The following is an 18,247-nucleotide window of genomic DNA, read 5'->3' as shown; positions in this document are numbered from 1 at the left end:
GCAAATACCTTAAAATAATATTATATTATTTTTATTATATTCATATTCATATTATTATTATTATATTCATATAAAAACTAAATCTACTTTAACAAAAAAATTATGCATGTACAACAACAGCATAATAGTGCCAATGTACTGTCTTAATATAGTATGGCTGTGTGACAATATGGTTTGTTTCTATTTATAAAACAGTTCCAGTCCTTGATTCTGATTGGTCAATAGTTGTACTTTACTCCACTTTGCGTTGTGCCTAATACGAAAAGACAGCCTCTCGTAGCTTACTGATTACTTAAATATATCAGTTTTACACATTTAGTATCAGGGGGTCCCTGCTCCATGCCTCTCTCATCTAAGGGGTCCCCGACCCAAAAAACGTTGAAGACCCCTGCTTTAAATGATTTATAAAAGGCTTTAAAAAGTACATTTAGTCATACTGTCCTTCATGCAGTTAAATCCAGTCAAACCCTTGTAAACAGAATCCAATGCAATACTCACAAATTTTCAGCAGATGGCGACAGTGTTTCTTCATCACAGGTCCATTCTTCACTGTCATCAGTGACTGAGAGCAACATTAAATACACAACACTTTATTGATAATACACTGAAACACAACAGAAAATAACACAAACTAGAGGAACTTACAGCTGCTTGTGAGCACTGGATTGTGTTGAGAAGACCTATAAAAGTCAAACATTTTAAAGAGGTCAATTAGCGTGTCATTGCAGTATAAATCAGGGTCAGATATCTTAACACACACAAGTGTAAACACTGTCACAAGATGAACTTTGGTATGGATTTTTTTTGTATCCATAGTGCAGGAGTGCAACTGTAGAATTGTTATCGTAATATTGCTTTTGTCCAACAGCTCTATAAACAAGACTGAAGTACAGAAAGTACGGACACTAAGTTTAAATATAAAGTACAGACAGTAAGTTAAATATTTTCACCTTCAACCAAAATTGAAGCCAAAACATCAAACTATGCGTGTCACCAAGCATCGCATTTCTAGTAAATTTCAACAACTATGATTCCTGCAACATTTCTACTACACATTTGTACTTTGGACAAGGAAAGAGACTCAAACAGAAAAACATCCCAGCACTTTTATACTAAACATCAATACTCATTCAACATCATTCGTCCAATCACAGGACTAGAAAAATAAACTGATGTTTATAGGACACATGTTATGCTCATTTATTTCATCGGACGCATGTGCGGTGACGCAATTGGTTTGAACTTTCCTTCCGGTTTCAGTTTTTTTTAATGGTCTGACTAGCTGCTAATCTGAACTCTTGAACAAATAACTCGAAAATAACAAATGTTTTGGTTTCCTATGTAATCTATGTGTTGTTTATTTTGCTTGTTATATAAATAAACTACTTTAAAACGACTTTGTTGATATTTATTCTTAGCGGAGTTTACCGAAAGTTACGTGTTTTCCACGAAAGCCGCTTGTTTATGTTGTTACTGCTGAAACCGTCTTTAAGACTCAGGTGTGCCCACAATGTGTCTGAAGTTTCAGAGCATTTATAGATCTAATTTCTGTGAATATAGTCTGGGACAATAGTATATTTAGTCGAATTAGTGCTACAATGTGCTAGCAAATGCATTTAGAAAAGCGTTTGGGTAAAATTACCCAGTCAGTCAGTGGCTGTGGGCAGGGCTTTATTTGTGTGACATCACATTAACAAGAGAATCAAAACAGCATGGCTAATGAGACCGCACACATTTATGTCCAAAAAATTTGTAAAAATGGATTTTGCATAATATGTTCTTTAAATATACTGCTTTTTAATATTAGTAAACTAAACATAACCATATCGCATTTAACTTAATTTTATTTTCTTCTAAAAGTATATAAACATATATATTAAATGAAAGAACAGACCCTCTGCTTTCTAACAAACAAACAGGGGGAAAAAAACGTTTTATACTACCTACATTTTTTTCTCCTCTTATAAACTAAATATGGGTATCTTTAACTTTTTAGCAAAATGCGGAAATAATTGCATTTTTGTGACTTTTTGAATTTTGTTAGAGATCAGATTCTAAAATTAGTAAATAATGTTTTGGCTCAGTTTTGTCATAAATTGGGTAAGTGCGATAATCTAGTCAGTGGATAATTGTGGTATTGCAGATTAACACAAAAATCTTCAGAAACACGTTTTTTATGCAAATGTTTCCTCTTAATTGACAAAATAACTCGGGGTAAAGAGTTAATATAACAAACACAAACGGGGTGGTGATACTGCAATTAGAGCTGCACGATTCTGTATAAAATAAAAATCACGATTCTCAAGAACTTTGTTAATTTTAAAGATGTACTACCCCTGAACATTAGTTTTTACAGGTGCAAAGATTTATGCTTCTGAAAGTTTCAGATAAGTGTACATAATCTTTAAATTCAGTTAATGTTAATTGTAGAGTTGTTATGTATTCATTTTATTTAAAGAAAAAAATGAAAATATACATTTTAAGTAGACATGGATTAACATTACTTTATGGTAATGAGCTATGATGCGGTTCGACGCCAACCAATCGCAAGGCAGAAAAGTTCGGCACCAACCAATCGGAAGGTGGAAACCTCCGCTTGAGAGATTTCCAGAGAATGCATTCGAGCGTTTTTTGATGCTCTCGCTGGCAGCGTGAACGTCCATCGTGTGAATAAATCTACATGCACACTTAAAGGAATAGTCTACTCATTTTCAATATTAAAATATGTTATTGCCTTAACCAAGAATTGTTGATACATCCCTCTATCATCTGTGTGCGTGCACGTAGGCGCTGGAGCGCACTGCGACGCTTCGATAGGATTTGGCTTGGCCCCATTCATTCAATGGTGCCATTTAGAGATAGAGTTAGAAGTGACCAAACACATCAATGTTTTTCCTATTTAAGACGAGTAGTTATACGAGCAAGTTTGGTGGTACAAAATAAAACGTAGCGCTTTTCTAAGCGGATTTAAAAGAGGAACTATATTTTATGGCCTAATAGCACTTTTGGGAGTACTTCGACTCGACGCAGTAACACCCTCCCTCTCCCATTATGAGAGTGAGAAGGGGAGCGGATTTTTCAGGCGAGTCGGAGTACTCCCAAAAGTGCCGTTACGCCATAAAATATAGTTCCTCTTTTAAATCCGCTTAGAAAAGCGCTACGTTTTATTTTGTACCACCAAACTTGCTCGTATAACTACTCGTCTTAAATAGGAAAAACGTTGATGTGTTTGTTCACTTCTAACTTTATCTCTAAATGGTACCATTGAATGAATGGGGCTAAGCTAAATGCTATCGAAGCGTCACAGCGCGCTCCAGCGCTTACGTGCACGCACACAGATGACAGAGGGATGTATCAACAATTCTTAGTTAAGGTAATAACATATTTTAATATTAAAAATGAGTAGACTATTCCTTTAATCTTCATGCCCACTACACTTGGGCCAAATACAAGAAAACATAATATAAGCAATCAAGTGCAAAGACAGCAAGTGTGGTTATTTGGACGGACGCAGCCAATGTTTCCCTCTGTGCTAAAAACCCTTTTGGAAGGGATAAGATCCCCTTTTTGTACTAAAACAACATCAAGGTTCTTGTCGGACGTACCTGCGCATTGCTCTGCCTCAATCATTCTCTTTAGTTTGCGTTTCTTTCTGTCTAACTTCTCGGCGAAAGCATCCACTGTACCAGTGGAGCGAACACGAGCACATCTGGCTTGCCTAATAATAAAGAAATCGCGGCCGATGTGATTGCGTGTTGTTGAGAGAACTGAGGAAACTGCGTCTTTCCTCCTTTAAAATACAATTACCTGAATCGTCGAAATGCTGAATTAAGATCGTTTGGGGGGGGGGGGGGTCGAATCGAGATCACGATCTTTTAACGATTAATCGTGCAGCTCTAACTGCAATTACAAAGAAATGTGACACTTCCTATGTTGCATTTTAAGTGTAAATGGTTGGAGTGATATGGATGAATTTGTCTACCTGCTGCTGAAGCTGATGTTATCGCCATCTGTTTGCCCTCGCCCAGCAGCCTGTGATGCCCTTTTCCCGAGCTCCAACATCTCTTTAATGTTTAACTCCACATTCATCACTGATATGTAGCCATCTTAAAAAAGACAAGATATGTATATTTAGGTGAAAATACTGCATTTGCATAGTTGACTATGATATTGAGACACCAGCCGTTCATCACTCATTCCCACAAATGATTTTCAAGCATCTCTCACATTTGTTGTTGGCGTCTCTGGCCAGCCATTTGCCTTTGGGGCAGTTGATGGTTCGGATGATGCTGATGACGTCTCCGCTCTTGACTGGCAGGTCGTGTTTGCGCAGTTTGCTGGCCACGAGAACTTTGGCCTGATACATGGGCTCCTCCTGTCCAGTGATCTATGGAAACACACGGGAAGCACCTCAGGACTCAAGCTGTGCGTACATGTACAGATGTAGGTGGTATTGACTAACTTTAAATTTCTTGTGCATCTCATTCCTCTTCTTCTCCTTCTCTTTCTGTTCTTTCTTCTCCCTTTCCAGACGCTGCTTCTCTTTCTTCTTCTGCTCCTTTTCATCGTGGTGTTCAGGGCTTGGTTGGTCCTTTCTGCGTGAGTCAAAGGAAACTGTACTGTAAGTGCACTGTATGTTTACTGCAAGTGTGGGATGAAGATTATTGTGCAGAATATAATAAAAGACATTTTATAATGGGAAGACTTGAAAACAAAAAAACATGTATGTCAAATTACACTCAAAGTACACTGCAAAAATGACTTTCTTACTTAGTATTTTTGTCTTGTTTTCAGTAGAAATATCTAAAAGTTCTTAAATCAAGATGTATTTTCTTGAGGAGCAAAATGCCATAAGAAAATATGTCTAGTTTTTAGACAAAAATATACAATTTAAGTGAATTTGTGCTTAAAACAAGCAAATATATCTGCCAATGGGGTAAGAAAATTTAGCTTGAATTAAGTGTTTCACAAAAAAGGAAACTTATTTCAAGATTTTTTTCTCACCCCATTGGCAGATATTTTTTCAATTCACTTAAATTGTATGTTTTTTGTCTAAAAACTAGACTTCCTTAGGTCATTTTGCCCATACTGAAAAGAAGACAAAAATGCTAAGTACACTGCAAAAAATGATTTTCAAAAAAAATTCTTAGTATTTTTTGTCTTGTTTTCAGTAAAAATATCTAAAAATTCCTCAATCAAGATGTCCCTTCCTAATGAGCAAAATGACCCAAGAAAAAAAGTCTAGTTTTTAGACCAAAAGTATCAAATTTAAGTGATTTTGTTCCAAAAATCTGCCAATGGGGTAAGCAAAAAAATCTTGAACATTTTTCTTAAACACTAAATTCAAGTAAAATTCAATAAAAATTTGCTTACCCCATTGTCAGATTTTTTTGCTTGTTTTATGCACAAAAAAATTTTTGGTCTAAAAACTAGACTTAAATTAAGATGTTTCTCTTGATGAGCAAAACGACCCAAGAAATTAAGAATATTTCGTATTTTTGTCTTGTTTTCAATAAAAAGATCAAATTTTTTTCTTAAAAATAATTTTTTGCAGTGTATTATTACGTACGTTTACATTTTAACATATTTTACACTTAATAAAATTAAAGGAGCTGTATGTAACATTGACCTCTAGCGGCTGAACTTAGTACCGCAGTCTAAATTCAAAATATTGGAGATGGTTTATTATACGCCTCCCGCTCGGGTTGTCAGACACATGCAGGAGTGAACTAATGATGGAAAGTGTACGTTTACCTGCTAAATTTTATGTTTGCAATGTTTTGGTTACAGTTTGAAATTACAAACCCGCTCGTGTGGATATTTGAAGAGTTTGGTTACAAAACAATAAACGTCATAAAAAAAATTAGTTAACAACTAAATCAGTCAATATTAAAAAGTAAATTCCTAATTTTATGCAAAATACAATATCCGCCGTGTTATTCTGTCATCTTGTCTCCCTTATTCCCAAACCGCGACAAATGCCAGTCCTCCTCCTCTGCAGAATGCAATAAATCCACTCAACCAATCACAGCGCACCATTCCACGCATTGTAAACAACAACGGCGGCGCTTTGAATACAGACAGAATCCTAGTTTTCTAATAATCTAATCATTTACATGAGAGGCATTCGGGTGAAGGAAAAATGCCGGCTGTTGCTTGTTCTCAAATGACAGCATCAAGTTTCTGTCATGCTAACACATTGACCCCAGGGGATCTTATGAAAAACGTTCCATTATTTTACTTGAATTCAATGAAAATTAAGCAGGACTAAAACATTTTACGATTGATCGCTGTCAAAAATGTCCAAAGATGACGCCCCAAGGATAACAGCCGCGTCTCATTTCGGAGGTAGTGTCCGTCGGAGGTCAGATTTATTGTCCATTGCAGTCTTATCTAAGCAACTTTGATAACTGGCAACCGAGCTGTGGAAATACACTATTGGCTAAATTGGCAGTGACAGGATCACACAGACCAAAATAAAAACAGACATTCTGACCAGTAAATACCATTTCAAAAAGAAAATAACGGGCTACACAGTTTTTCAGAGAAACATATGCAAACTTAGTATGTTTCCTAAATATCTACAAATATATTTCAGTATTTTTCTTGATTTAGTACAGTCAAAAACTTACATACAGCTCCTTTAAGTCTATAGCTGTATCTCAATCAGATATATAAAAATATATAAATTCAATTAATACCTGTCGTGTTGTGTCTGGCCATTTTGATCTTCAGAACTAGACCTTCAGATTATAAGATCAAAAATTATTTTTGTGCAACCTGTTTGAAATACTGTAGTGTGCTGCTGCATGCGAAAACATTAATGTTGTTACAAAATGATGATATAATATAAATGTAAACCAACCATGGAGTGACAAGCCACATACTCCTCCGCCCTTCCACTTTCTGTTAGAGAAATTAAAATTTGACATTAATATAGAGATATTTCCATTTTATTACCGCTGGCTTCAGAGACATAAAGAAAGATAAAAAAATAACCTAGTTGGAAAATGCAAGGTTTAGATTTCATCATTATCATGCAATACCATCACACAAACCAGTGCTTTAAAACAGTGGTTCTCAAACTTTTTCCGCGTGCGGCCCCCCTTGTGTACGGTGCACTCCTTTGCGGCCCCCCCAAGAAAATTTATGACAAAAACTGTTCTAAAGTTTACATTTTAATTAAACAAAACATTAAGTTATACAAAGTAGTGTTGTTGGTTAGTAACCTTATTTATTTTTAGGTTTAATTACACAGAATTCATGATTAATGAATGTATTTTATAAAATGTCATAAAACTGGGGCCCCCCTGGCACCATCTCGCGGCCCCCGGACCCCAGTTTGAGAACCACTGCTTTAAAACACATAAACTTTGTCTAAATCAAAGCTACAGCTTTAGGTTTTGCTACACAGATGATACTAGTGCATTTAGTGAAGTTATGTTTGATCTAGGATCATTTTAAAATCATTTTATTTGTCAATTGATTGTTTTGTCTATATCCTTCACAGTGATTTGGTCATAACAACAAACAGAACTGAAATAAAACAAGAATTTAAAATCATTTAGGTCTGCAACAGGTTACTCACCACGTGGCCATTATCAGCATATGGATCTGCAAAACAAACATAAAATCACAATTTCCATAAATCAGTGAAAACTTTCTTTTAACTGTACGAATGCCAAAACTCACTTTTTGGAGCTCCTTTACGTTTCTTGGAGTTTTGAGAAAATGGGAATTTGGGGGCCGCCTCAACGTCCTCATAGACATTTTCACAGGTTTCATGGAAATGCTCTTGAAGAGAAGAACTGAGCCAGAAAATCACAAGAAATACAGAACAAATAAAGATAAGACTGGATAGGCTTGTTGAAAAAAGTTTTTTCTATAAAAGCCAAATTATAAAACAAATCTACAACATTGTATTGCATTAAAAGATACACCGGACTATTATAGGCAAAGTTAAAATTGCAATGTCAAATTTTGGATAGTTTTGATCTATAGATGTTAAAGGGGACATTTCACAAGACTTGAAGATGTCAAATAAATCTTTGGTGTCCCCAGATGTGAAGTTTTAACTCAAAATATCATATAGATAATTTATTTTCATGTTAATATTGACACTTTGTAGGTGTGTGCAAAAATGTGCCGTTTTGGGTGTGTCCTTTAAAATGCAAATGAGCCGATTCTCTGCACTAAATAGCAGTGCCGTGGTTGGATAGTGCAGATTAAGGGGCGGTATTATTATAAGATGATCCCCTTCTGACGTCACAAGGCGAGCCGAATTTCAATGACCTATTTTTTCACATGCTTGTGGAGAATGTTTTACCAAAACTAAACTACTGAATACTGGGGACCCAAATATAGCACTAAAACACGAAAAGAGTCAGATTTTCATGATATGTCCCCTTTAATATGATATCTATGCAATACTTGTAGCTTTTTATTTTGCACAACCACAGTGTGTTAACATTTACACGTTACATAGTAGAGATGAACCGATATATTGACCAATAATCGTACTGGGTGATAAAAAACAATATTTCATTACACGGACGATACACTGTACACTGTAAATCTTGATGCCCAATCCAGATTCGTTGCCTACATCCGATTATATTGACGACCCGCTTACATCATCTTTTAAAGTCAACTAGTATTCGATATCAGCATTTACACTTAACACTTGGTGAAATAATTCAAAGTAGACATACTGACCCAGAACAGCTTAAACCACAGAGGAAGTAAAATCTCGCAAAAGTCGGAATATGCATGCAAAGGACACGGACAAATTGATGAATTTGCCAGCGTCACATTTTCAGTGACGCACGACATGGCTGGCTGTTTGGTCCAGTCGGGTGATTCTCGAAATTAGACTTAAAAAAGAAAATGCTATCAAATTAAGAAGCATACAGTTACAAACTTCTCTTTATGTACTATTTTGCACATGATTTCAAATGACATCATACAATCCAATTTTTTTTCACATTTAAGGGGAAAATTTTACGGCAACGTGTCCATGACTGGATTTGGGTTCTTTGACATATAAATATTTATAATTTAAGAACCTAAAAAATAAAAATCTTCAGTGCATGTTATACTATAAACATTTACAGTAAAGAAACATATTTGGTGATCATTGGTAAATGTAGAGACAATAATAAGGAATATAAATGTGTCCAATACCAATTTTCTCATCCTCCGCAACAATTTTCAATCATTGTTTAAGCCTTCATGAACTTCCAACATTCTTTTTTTGGAAGAAAAAAATCTTAGAGACATAATGGACTGTGGCACTCAAGATGGCTGCCAGGTAAGCAGTTCTTATTTTTTCTCTCCGATAAAAGTTGAAAATTTGTTTGTAATAGTACCTTTAATAGTAACTTTTTAGTACTCATTACAGAAACATGAGTTTGTAAATGCATATTTAATGTAATATCATGTTGCGGTAATGATAATTTTTGATAATGATCATCTAAAAATTGTAAATAATTCTATAGGAAATGTTTTTTTAAATCCTCTAAAAAATAATGGTTATAGTAAGTTCAGACCTTATGTGCAAAAAAAATGGCCTTAAGGGCCTTTTAAAAATTCTGATGCTGGACACCTTCTAATTCTGTATTTCGTGAGAATCACCCAGTTATGTGGTCCAATATGCAAAGTCACATGACTTTTTTGATGCATATCTAGAGATTCATTTGGTTAAAGTGTTTCCATCGTAGTTCATGGGCATGTTTTTTGATGCACATCTAGAGATTCAGTGTTTCCATCGTAGTTCATGGGCATGTTTTCTCATCGGATAATAAAATGTATCGGATTCAATTGAGTGCATACGTTTTTATGCGCATATTTAGAATTTATGTGCATCTTTGCATTACAATCCAGCATTTATTATGCGATATTTCAAAATGAGCATACAAATGGGTAGATGGAAACATGACTAGATCTTCAAATAGAAAGACATTTTTTGAAAATCTATTTCTCTCTTGGTTGTACATTTTTCAGATGCAGGCAACTATTGTCATTCAGCTGTGACCATATATCCACATTACAGCAGCTCAACTTCTGATAGCTTAAATACTTACTTTGGTTCTGATGTAAGTTGCTGTTCACTGCTCAGGTTAAATGCCGCATGCGATCCATTTTCTCCGAGATCTGCAGTCACCGTTTCTGGAGGAGGAACCGACTCTAGATATGGCAGGGCCTCGACACTTCTCGACTCTTCGTCTACTGATCCACTGTGAAGCTCTCCTGACCACGTGTTCTTTGGACCAACATGACCTGCACTAACTTGGACCAGCGTAGCCCGAACGCGCAAACCGTCGTCCTCATCCGGCAGGGTTGGTGGAGGCAATGAATCAGAAACTCTGTGGAGACATTCTGTCGCTTCTAATTCAAGGGCTGCTATATTTATTGGGTTACTGTCATTGGTATCTGGAGCACAAGTATCAAAATCTGGAAATTCAGGGGGTGGTGGAGTTGGGTTTTCGAGCGTCGCATTTCTGGTGGCCAGAAACTCAGATTCAGGTTTACGTTCTGAAACAACACAATCAGTCATTATTTAGCAAAAATAAATATTTGGAACTCAATGAACTTTATGGGGTGGTTTCCCGGAGAGGGATTATTGGCTTAAGCCAGGACTAGGCCTTAATTTAATTTGGGAATAACTAGTTTTAACAAACATGCCTTACTAAAAACATTACTTGTGTGCATTTTGAAGATGTATTTTAAGATACGTCAGTGCAAGTTGTTTTTAGTTTGGACAGCTCTTACATTTATTTTAGTATAGGACTAGTCTAATCCCTGTCCGGAAAACAGCCCCTATATCAAATAAATATATTTGAGCAGACCAAAACAATAAATAAACGTTTTGAGTATTATATGGGGCAAGGATTCACAAACCCCTGGAGGTTCGCAGGGGGTTAATGAGTTGATACAAAAACACTTAATTAGAATTAAATCATAAAATGTAAATAAATCATAAAAAAGAAATTAATGTTTTTATTTCTAACAAAAATATCCAAAAACATAATAATAATAATAACAACAACAATACATAAAATACTATCAATATAAACTTAAAAAAAAACAGATGAAAAATAAAGGTTTTTAAAGTTAAACATGCTGTACTATTAGATTGTTAAAACTAACATTTACTTAAAGGGCAACTATTGTCAGATTCACGTTTTTTACATTTCCTTTGGTGTGTAAGTGTTTATTAGTATGTTTTAAAGATTTTCAAAAGGTACAAACCCCAAAATAAACGATGACGCGAGTTTACTCCAACCATCTCTTTTCTTGGACTACAACACACACGGATTGTAGGCAACAGTTTAATTCTTGGGATTGGTGATGTAGTAAAGACCGACATTATCATAATTCCTCCTGTTAGCCTTGCATTGTGAGCGAATCTTTCAAACATGGTAAGAAGCGTCACATTTCCTGCTCACGTCAGCGGTATTCAGACCAATCACAACATACAGATTAGGGATGCTCATATCAGTTAATTTTCCCGACCGACAACCGTAGCTTCTCTGAACCGAACATTAACCGTTAACTTATAAGATTTTAATATGAAATTGTCATTGAATAAAAATACAGTTGACGGTTGTCTGAACTAGTAAAAACAAAACATTTAATTTGAACGTGCAAACAGCAGAGATAGATCAACAACCGAACCAGGATTCATACGTTATCAGATATTCACGCAACATTACCTTATTAAAAAGCAAGCGATAAGTCCAGAGCATTAATATCCAAAGAGGGCAGATTGTCTCTGTTTCATCTACCACTGTGGTCATAAAGCCGGACGCTTTTCAGAAAGTTTTGCTTTTGCGTCGTGTTTCTCAGTTTATGCAATAAGAGAGATGTTTATGTTCAGGGTCAGAGGCAATCAGCGAATGTCTGTCCGGATGTGCGCGAGACCGAGACGGACCGCATCATCTTGCGCGGACACGCGCGCGTCTCCGTTCAGCTTCCAAACACGCATAGAGACAGAGCGCCGTTATGCAAATTTGAAAACCACGCCCACCGGGGGGGAAATCAATCCAACCGTCTCCATTGAGTTTGTATTGCGAGAAGCCGCCTCCTTGTCATTTCTGGCTTATAACAAAAAACTGAATAATGCCTAAAAGCTGCTGTGTGACAATATGTACAGCTAACAAGCCAAAGAACCCAGAAATAAGTTTTCGAGAAATAAGCTGTCGAGCCGTAAAACCCAGCCTTTAAGGAGAATAAAGTGGATCGCCGACTACGTTTCCCCCTAGTGGACGCAGTTCTACTAATAGAAGTACTATGAAAAGTTGCCTGTATCCATTTTTGTGTCTTTAAACGCTCGTTTTTTGGGGTCGACAGCTTATAAAAACTTATTTACAGATTAAACTTAAAAACAGAATAATACCTAAAAGCTGCTGTGTGACAAGGTGTACATCTAACACGCCAAAAAAATAAATAAATAATTTTTTATAAGCTGTCGACTTCAAAAAACGAGCACTTAGACACAGAAATGGAAACAGGCAACTTTTCATAGTACTCCTATTAGTAAAACTGCGTCCAATAGGGGGAAACGTAATCGGCGATCCACTTTATTCTCCTTAAAGACTGGGTTTTACGGCTCGACAGCTTATAAAAACTTATTTCTGTGTTCTTTGGCTTGTTAGCTGTACATATTGTCCCAAAGCAGCTTTTAGGCATTATTCAGTTTTTTGTTATAAGCCAGAAATGACAAGGAGGCGGCCTTTTGCAATACAAAGTCAATGGAGACTGTTGGATTGCTTTCCCCCCCGGTGGGCGTGGTTTTCAGGTTGTGACGCGCTGCGCTCTGTCTCTATACAAATGATTTCTCATACAAATGATTACATTATCAGACCGTCAGGGCAGCAATAACATTTACAGGAAATTCACAAATTAAAGATAGAAAAGTGGCGAAATGTCTGTCGGCTCATGACGACATGCACCATGTATTAACAAATATTTTTTTCTTTTAACTGATAACGTTAATCGCTCATAAATTCTTACCTTCGGTTAACGGTTAAACGGTCAATGTGAACATCCCTAATACAGATTATCTGGCCAATCAGAGACATAACGCTTTTCAAATTGATGTATTTTCTTCAAAATCCATGCATTTCAGAAAGGGAGTGAAATCTGGAGCTACACAAATGTATGTGGAAAGTAATGTGTTTTTAAACCATAAACCACGCGAACACATTGTACTATACCAAATACACAAAATAACATTGTTTTTAGCAATGAAATAGGTGCTCTTTAAAATCCCAGCAGGTACTTCAAGTAAATAATTTAGGTCAAGGAGGTTCACAAAATTTACAAAAATTAAAAAACCCTGATATGGGCTCTTTAAATAAATAAGTAACAGTTGCGATTGCAGATAAACTACCCAAACAAAATGAAATTACATGTTATCACAGATCATCAGGACTACAATGCCCTCTCTGCAGGCAGTTTACAAACGCAGAGTCCACAGAAGAGCTTGAAACTAGGGATGCTCCGATCAGGATTTTTGCAGGCCGATACCGATCACCGATTTGTTGTCTTCGTGATCGGCCGATACCAATGCCGATACCGATTTTTCAAGCTGATACGCAAGCTCTTTGATCACTGTAACTTTTGAAGAAATTTCTAGATAAAGTAAAACCACAGATGTTGCCTTTGTTATATTACTTGCAGTAATTAGGTATATTATTGTTTTAATAGAGAATCAAATAAATTAGCACAACAAATATTTATTCTGCAAAGAGAAATTTAATATGCCTTTAAAAAGGTTTATGTCTGTAAAAACTAATGAAAATAAAACAGTTAACAGTCTTTACTGTATGAATTAAATATACACGCATTCGTATGAAGTACAACAGTTCTTTAGTGAAGAGCAGAGAGTGATTTTATTGAGAGATGAATTAGGTTACTGTAGCTTTAAGACTTGACAGAGATCGCTCTGTTCACGTGCACTGATGACAGGCTGCTGTGTGTGCGCGTGGCGGGTGTATGCAGTCGAGAGCAGCTGTGAGGAAAATTAAAGTTTAAACGCTCAAAACTTTAAAACGCATGCAAATAATAAACTTTTGACATGAGGATGCAATTGTCCGCGATAGATATGTGTTGTATACGCTGTTTGATGGAGATGTGAAGACGGGAAGATGTTAGGACCAGACCGCGTCCTCATAGAAAATACACATATCTCTGTAAAGGCAAAGAGAGAAATGCAAATCTACACGTCGCTCATCAGCCACGGGTTATAAAAATGCTCTCACTGCGTAAAAATGGTCTCTACGTGCAGCCGCATTGAGGAGCCATATCATGAAAGATAAACGTAAACAGAAAGATCGGTTCACGAAATCGGCAAATTTAACGAGGACCGATCGAGTCATTTAATGCCGTTATCGGCCAATACCGATCTGCGGCCGATCGATCGGGGCATCCCTACTTGAAACCATTACTAAAAGACCCCCAACACGGACCGTTCACACGCCTACCCTCAGGACAGAGGTACAGAAGTGAAAATCTGAATCTTGAATGAATCAAGTAATAACTCAGAAAACAGGGTACAAACAGCCACCTACCAGTGGTGTGCGTCTCACTTGAATCAGTGAAGTGGCCTTGAGTTGTATATCTGCCGAGATTCACATTTGGAGGTCTAGGTGGCTTTAAGGGCACAAGGCCCAGGGATTTCAGGTCAGGTAAAGGCTTGCGTACTGGAGAATGATCCTTTTCCGGTCGTGTGACTCCATTCAACTTCATATAAGTGATGGTACCTAAAATACAGGGGATGGTACATGAATATCAGCAATAGAGGTAACTTTCCATTATAAGCAGTCATTATTATGCAAGATAAAAACTTACATTTAAATAAACATCCATTAAACGTTTAGTGACTTACTGTGTGATGTTTTATTGACCTTCAATGGAGACGTGGAGGCATAAACAGAGACGCCATTAAATGGACATCTTCCCCGTGCAGGGAGCACAGTCTCAGGGTGAGAGCTCTCAGATTCCGTCGGGGATGGAGGACTATCAGTGGACGCTGTACTTTTATTTAAGTAAAAGCCCTTTGGTCTGCCACACACTAGCAGGTTTTTATGCGAGAGCTTCCTTTTGGCTTTCTCGAGCGTGCTGATGACGTGCTGGTCGAAGAACTGAGAAACACTACTAGGAGACGAACCCGTCAGCGATTCGCTTGGCGAAGATGTAGACGGATGATCTGGACTGGGACACTGCGAGCCAGGGTTTGACACCGTAGCCTGGTGGACCTCAACAGGTCCTGGATTCAAACCTTTAGCGGTGTGCTCTTCTGTGTGACCAAATTTTCCTATGTCTTTACCGGATAAGGAAATTTTGGCTGGCTTGTATGGTGCAGGCATTGGTTTCTTGATACATCTGAGAGGTGATGTGATTCCCTTTGATAAAGGAGCAGCAGAATCAGGCATTGGCTCGCTCGAAAGTGGCAGCACGAGGGGCAAATGGCGGACTTGATATGACGGTCTGTTCCCACCATCTTCACACCGATTGTCTTCAGGTGTTGTGTGAGAAAAGCTTGAGAAAGATACAGGCCATTTTCCTGAAGGAACGTTCCTGTCTTCTCTAAAAATGACTCGAGGTAGACCGGGTGGTTTCGTCTCCACTGTTGAACCTGAGGTTATGTTTATAAAACCAGAGCGGCCTAAAGTTGAGAGACGTTTGGGTTTCTCAGGAAACAGAGGTCTGTTTTTTGCCATGATCTCTTCCTGAAACTTTGCCCTGATGGATTTGAAACTGGAGATTTCCTATAATCAATATAAAATGATCAGACTACTGACAGCAATGTATTTATCAATACATGTAAACAAACCAAAATATAAAAAAATATTAAGAAAGCAGTGTACCCCTAGGAAAATTAAGCATGTTTTTAATATAGCACAAGTGTACTTACCATATTTTTAGCAAATTAATTACCAAAAATTTAGATTTAGATTATAACCATGGTTCATTTTCATACGCTTCGGACAATATTTAGTAAATAATTGGTTAAATAATTCAGTGTTTGTGACATAAACGTTCATCCATACACAGACACACATTCGTTTGGTAAAACATGACGTGTTTATCCTTTAAAATATTAGATAGATTGTTATCTCACTGCTAATAACCTCATTACCTGCTCCATTTTTGTTTTATCTCCTTCTTGGCTGAACACGGACTCCATGAACCTCACATAATATAAACTAATCCAAAAACTCACACAACTCATTCAGACGAAACAACACACGCTTTCACGTTTGAACCCGGCGCTCTATTGAAGCCTTGGTTCATGAATATTTAATAGGCCCACGCCGCTAATCGCCCTGGATTGGCTGAAAGACAGAAGTTGGTAAGCGGCTGTTCAACTTGATTGGTCGAAAGAGAAGTTGGTAAATAAGATAGCAAATGATTGTTGACGAAACGCTTGATACTTAATATTAATTATGCTCCCAGCATAAGAGATGTGTTTGTCTTAAAGCGGAACTGCGCAGATCCATCGAAATATGACATCAAAGTAGCGCGAGAGCGGACTGCTCAGAATCCTTCTCGCGGTACTTTTAAACGCCGATCGGTTTGCGCAACCACACAAGACGAATGCAAAACTGCAGTGAATAGCAAAGAGATCAACCAAACTTTAAAGCGTAACTAAACCCCTGGTCAGAGCCTGACTCCACCCACTGGCAATATTTGAAAAATGCAGGAAAAGTGGGCAGATCCTAACAGAGATAGAGGGGAAGAACTTAAGTGTGTAGTGAGATCGTAACAAGCATAGATATGTATATAAAGGCTAGATGGCTCGTCCGCGCTGCTGGCCAATTGAGTGCAACGTCCGCATTTTGGCGGCCATCTTACGACAGGGCGCTCGCTCACTCGTAGCATTGAGTTTTAATGATGCAGGTACTTTTAAATGACCATAACTTGCTTAATTTTTTACCGATTTTCAAACGGTTTGGTTTGTTATAAACGTCAAAGATGTACCTATGGCACTGCATTCCTATACTAAAAATAAAAAAATAAATTTATGAAACATGTTAAAGCATCCAGAATTATAGCCACGTTAATAACGTTTGTAAAAACCCAAACCGTTTGAAAATCGGTAGAAAATTGAGCAAGTTATGGTCATTTAAAAGTACCTGCACCATTAAACTCAATACTACGAGTGAGCGAGCGCCCTGTCGTAAGATGGCCGCCAGGTGATGGCGTTAGGGACTCCGCCTTGAGCCATCTAGCCTTTATATACATATCTATGTAACAAGAGGCTTGTTTGAGATGCAGCTTGCCTTGCCTGAAATTCAGACGAGAGCAGACGGCTGCAGTAAGGGGAGGAGTGAAAAAAGAGCTTTTAAGTCAGACACTTCACCAATCTCGCAGTCCAGTCGACTACAAACGTCAGCATAGGCAGAGATCACGTTCGCGTATTTTATCGCGGATTAAATAGAAGCAACTTAAATACCAATAAATTCATTAACATAAAGATGTTTATAAGGAGAATCAACGAAGGTGAACTGTTCGTTACTGGAAAAGGTTACTTAGTAAATGTTGGGATGAATAAATCTAGTGGTAATACAAATTCGTTTCTGTTGTGTGAAATATAAACAGCTCACAGTACAAATAAATCAACACCAATACATAAGTTTACAGGAAAATATAAATGTCATAGTAAAGAACAATTGAATTAATATAAAAACTACTACAGGAATTAGAGTTTTTAGAATTAACAAGTCATCAGCTGACATAACCTGGCCAATGAGCATTAAGCTGTGTCGTCAGCAAGTCTTTTCCCGTCGTGCTTTTCGTCAACGCAGTCGGTGGAGAGCAACTGCGCTCGGCTGTAGAATCCGACGAGCCCGCCTCTCCATCGCGAGAGTTATTTTGCACACGTCAGCGTGACATCAGAGCAAGTCGGACGTAAGTCGGACACTTTTCTAACCGACATGCATCTTGCGCAGATCACCGGTGATCGATTCTGCGCAGAATTTGCTCATCTCAAACAAGCCTAAGGGCGTGGTGAGCTTGAATCTGCTTACGTCACGAGTTACTTTTTGGACCCAACATCCAATAGGAAAATTCAACTGCAGTGGCCACCGTTCAACCTGAAGAGGGCTGCACTCAGACGTTTTTACACCATATATTGTAGTATTGAAACACTTTATATACAAATGTCAAAAAAATTACTAAAATGAATGAACAGCACTAATAAAGCATCATTCTTACAGATCTTTAACTAAAATAAGTTGGT

The 18,247-nt window shown here is 37.3% G+C and overlaps 1 protein-coding gene across 1 annotated transcript in view; it reads right to left on the bottom strand.

Annotated features, from left to right (window-relative positions):
• Nucleotides 1-16,444, bottom strand: part of LOC129443141 (uncharacterized) — a 28,932-nt gene extending 12,488 nt beyond the window's left edge. Inside the window, exons 1-13 of the mRNA XM_055203568.2 lie at nt 16,145-16,444; nt 14,891-15,773; nt 14,574-14,765; nt 10,083-10,533; nt 7,693-7,808; nt 7,589-7,614; nt 6,866-6,906; nt 6,702-6,743; nt 4,463-4,595; nt 4,228-4,387; nt 3,983-4,106; nt 646-680; nt 499-562 (exon numbers count right to left, since the gene is read on the bottom strand). Of these exons, the coding sequence (XP_055059543.2) occupies nt 499-562; nt 646-680; nt 3,983-4,106; nt 4,228-4,387; nt 4,463-4,595; nt 6,702-6,743; nt 6,866-6,906; nt 7,589-7,614; nt 7,693-7,808; nt 10,083-10,533; nt 14,574-14,765; nt 14,891-15,773; nt 16,145-16,237 (2,360 nt within the window). The 5' untranslated portion in view covers nt 16,238-16,444. The remainder of the gene's footprint in view (nt 1-498; nt 563-645; nt 681-3,982; nt 4,107-4,227; nt 4,388-4,462; nt 4,596-6,701; nt 6,744-6,865; nt 6,907-7,588; nt 7,615-7,692; nt 7,809-10,082; nt 10,534-14,573; nt 14,766-14,890; nt 15,774-16,144) is intronic.
• Nucleotides 16,445-18,247: the final 1,803 nt, after the last annotated feature.

The sequence above is a fragment of the Misgurnus anguillicaudatus genome, chromosome 2, assembly GCF_027580225.2.
Source record: "Misgurnus anguillicaudatus chromosome 2, ASM2758022v2, whole genome shotgun sequence".
Classification (NCBI taxonomy): Eukaryota; Metazoa; Chordata; class Actinopteri; order Cypriniformes; family Cobitidae; genus Misgurnus; species Misgurnus anguillicaudatus.
Note: the sequence above shows the minus strand (reverse complement) of the source record. Positions and strands in the feature narration are given on the sequence as shown.